General features: G+C 42.0%; 1 protein-coding gene across 2 annotated transcripts in view; it reads left to right on the forward strand.

Annotated features, from left to right (window-relative positions):
- Positions 1-2,500, forward strand: part of tdp1 (tyrosyl-DNA phosphodiesterase 1) — a 27,047-nt gene that overhangs the window by 9,610 nt on the left and 14,937 nt on the right. For both annotated transcript variants that reach the window (XM_060880493.1, XM_060880495.1), the window contains 3 exons: positions 334-412; positions 557-742; positions 1,997-2,045. In XM_060880493.1, the coding sequence (XP_060736476.1) occupies positions 334-412; positions 557-742; positions 1,997-2,045 (314 nt within the window). The remainder of the gene's footprint in view (positions 1-333; positions 413-556; positions 743-1,996; positions 2,046-2,500) is intronic.

Raw genomic sequence — 2,500 nt, forward strand, 5'->3', positions numbered from 1 at the left:
ACACACATATACATACACATACAAACACACACATAAACATATACACACATGTATATACACACACATACATACACACATAAACATACACACACACATGTATATACACACACATACATACACACATAAACATACACACACACATATATATACACACACACATACACACACACATATATACATACACACATACACACACATAAACACACACACACCTATAAATGTAGCATCTTCTTTGTTTTCCATTCTTTTAGCTCTTGATCTCTTACCCAAGTTCTTTTGCTCTCTGATCATATAAGTCTTCTGTAGCCATCAACTCCATCTTTTTTTTTATAGGATCTACCTTATTGGATCCACACCAGGGAGATTTCAGGGATCCAACATGGAGAAGTGGGGCCACTTAAAGTTGAGGAAGGTCTGAGAGAATTGAGATTATTATTGTATATGTACAGTATATTTAACACATTTTCGGTTACGTCGCCCAGCCCGATATATTCTGATGCTGTATTTGTTCCACACGCTTCTATACGACGTTTCGACGCTTCTATACGACGTTCAGCTGCTGAGCGAACACGCATATCCAGTGAAGGATGCCGAGAAGTGGCCCGTGATTGGTCAGTTCTCCAGCATCGGCTCTATGGGCCTCGATAAGACCAAGTGGCTCTCAGCAGAGTTCCAGCGTACGCTGACGACGTTAGGGAAGAGCGGGAAATCGTTAACCGTCCCAGAGACCCCGCTACTGCTGGTAAGTGTTTCGGAAGGCCTCGCTAACACAGGCGCGGTTAATGGAGACGTTCCTGCCTTTTAGCTCTCTTGATTAACGTCCATGTGCCTGGAGAGACTTTTGGATGAACACAGAACATTTCCTCCTCACTTCACACATTAGCATAAATGAGCGCTTTGTTTGTCCCGATGACTCCATTAAAGCAGTCGGCCGAAACGCCGTGCAATAAAATTGCTGATTTATTTACGTTCACAGCTAAATAAATTTGATTTTTTTTTGTACCTGCTGAGTCAAATGAAATAACTGCTCCTTTTAAATCTCTTCACAGGGGCTGTTTTATTCCCTCGTCTACTGCTGCACCTGGTAAAGGCTCAGCAGTGGGCAAAAAGTCTAAAACAACCGATCTTCATTTTGCACTAAAGCTACATGGCTTCTGGAAGCCTATAATTACTAGTTTAGCATTATGTGCGAGTGCTTTCTGACAGAAAAAGGGAGAGAAAAACAGCGATGACTTGAAGCTTTATGTCGTGCAGATCCACAGTAGAGGCGTGGCCTAAAGTTTGAAGGCGGAGTTACGGGATCACTATGTATATTTTACCTTTAATACAGATTTGTCGCCTTTTAAATCGGCGCGTCGATCCGAAGCGCCTGCGTGTTACACCCCTGCTAGGTGATGAATAAACGCTACGCGATATTAAAAAGTGAACGATCGAGCTGCGAGATTGATTTTCTCTCTCTGCAGAGATTTTAGCAGCAGGGATTAAACTCTAATCCGTGTGCCGTCTGTGCCTACGAATTTCCTGAGATGTTTCTTCATGTGTTTAATAGAAAGCAAACGCTGAGTCGGTCGTTGTGAGAGGCAAACCGGCTGTACGGCCATCTGCGGCGGCGTGCCAGGGGTTTAAAGACGTGCAGCGATAAATCAGAGAGAACACGTGCAGCTCACACAGCTGTGCGAGAGAGAAGACACCCGAGAGCTTCATCGGGAATGAACTCCATGAAAATGTAGCTGCAGATTAGCCGCATCCATATCAACGCTTACACACGTTTTATTTTTTAAATCCGTTTACGTGCAGCTTTCGCCGTACAAGTCGCCGCGGATCGTCTGTTACTATAGTGACGATAACGTACTAACATACAGCTGTGCAACCGTCAGAGCTGCTGCTTTAGGAAATTAATCAACACCTTCTGACCAGTCAGATCTGAGAATTGAACAGCACCGTGTTGTAATCAGGTGTCATGGTGGTTTTTTTTACCTCTCTGTTATATTTCTAGGTTTATCCTTCAGTGAACAATGTGCGAACCAGTCTGGAAGGATACCCAGGTATCATCTCAGTTAGTCTAATAAATATTACAAATATTTTTTTTTTTTAAATTTGCATAAGTTGTTGTTAGAGAAGAGGCTGCTTTAAATATATATATATATAGTTTATATCCAAGTGAAACCTCTTGTACAGTGGGGCTCGAAAGTTTGGGCACCCCAGGTAAAAATTTGTATTAATGTGCATAATGAAGCCAAGAAAATCTCCAAAAGGCATCAAATTACAGATTAGACATTCTTCTAATATGTCAGAAAAAGTTAGATTTTATTTCCATCATTTACACTTTCAAAATAACAGAAAACAAAAAAATGGCGTCTGCAAAAGTTTGGGCACCCTGCAAATACCTTGTACTGTATTTTTCCATCTTTTCTTGGCTTCTTTTCACTCACTCACTCACTCATCTTCTACCGCTTATCCGAACTACCTCGGGTCACGGGGAGCCTGTGCCTATTTCAGG

The sequence above is a fragment of the Tachysurus vachellii genome, chromosome 10 (assembly GCF_030014155.1).
Source record: "Tachysurus vachellii isolate PV-2020 chromosome 10, HZAU_Pvac_v1, whole genome shotgun sequence".
NCBI lineage: Eukaryota > Metazoa > Chordata > Actinopteri > Siluriformes > Bagridae > Tachysurus > Tachysurus vachellii.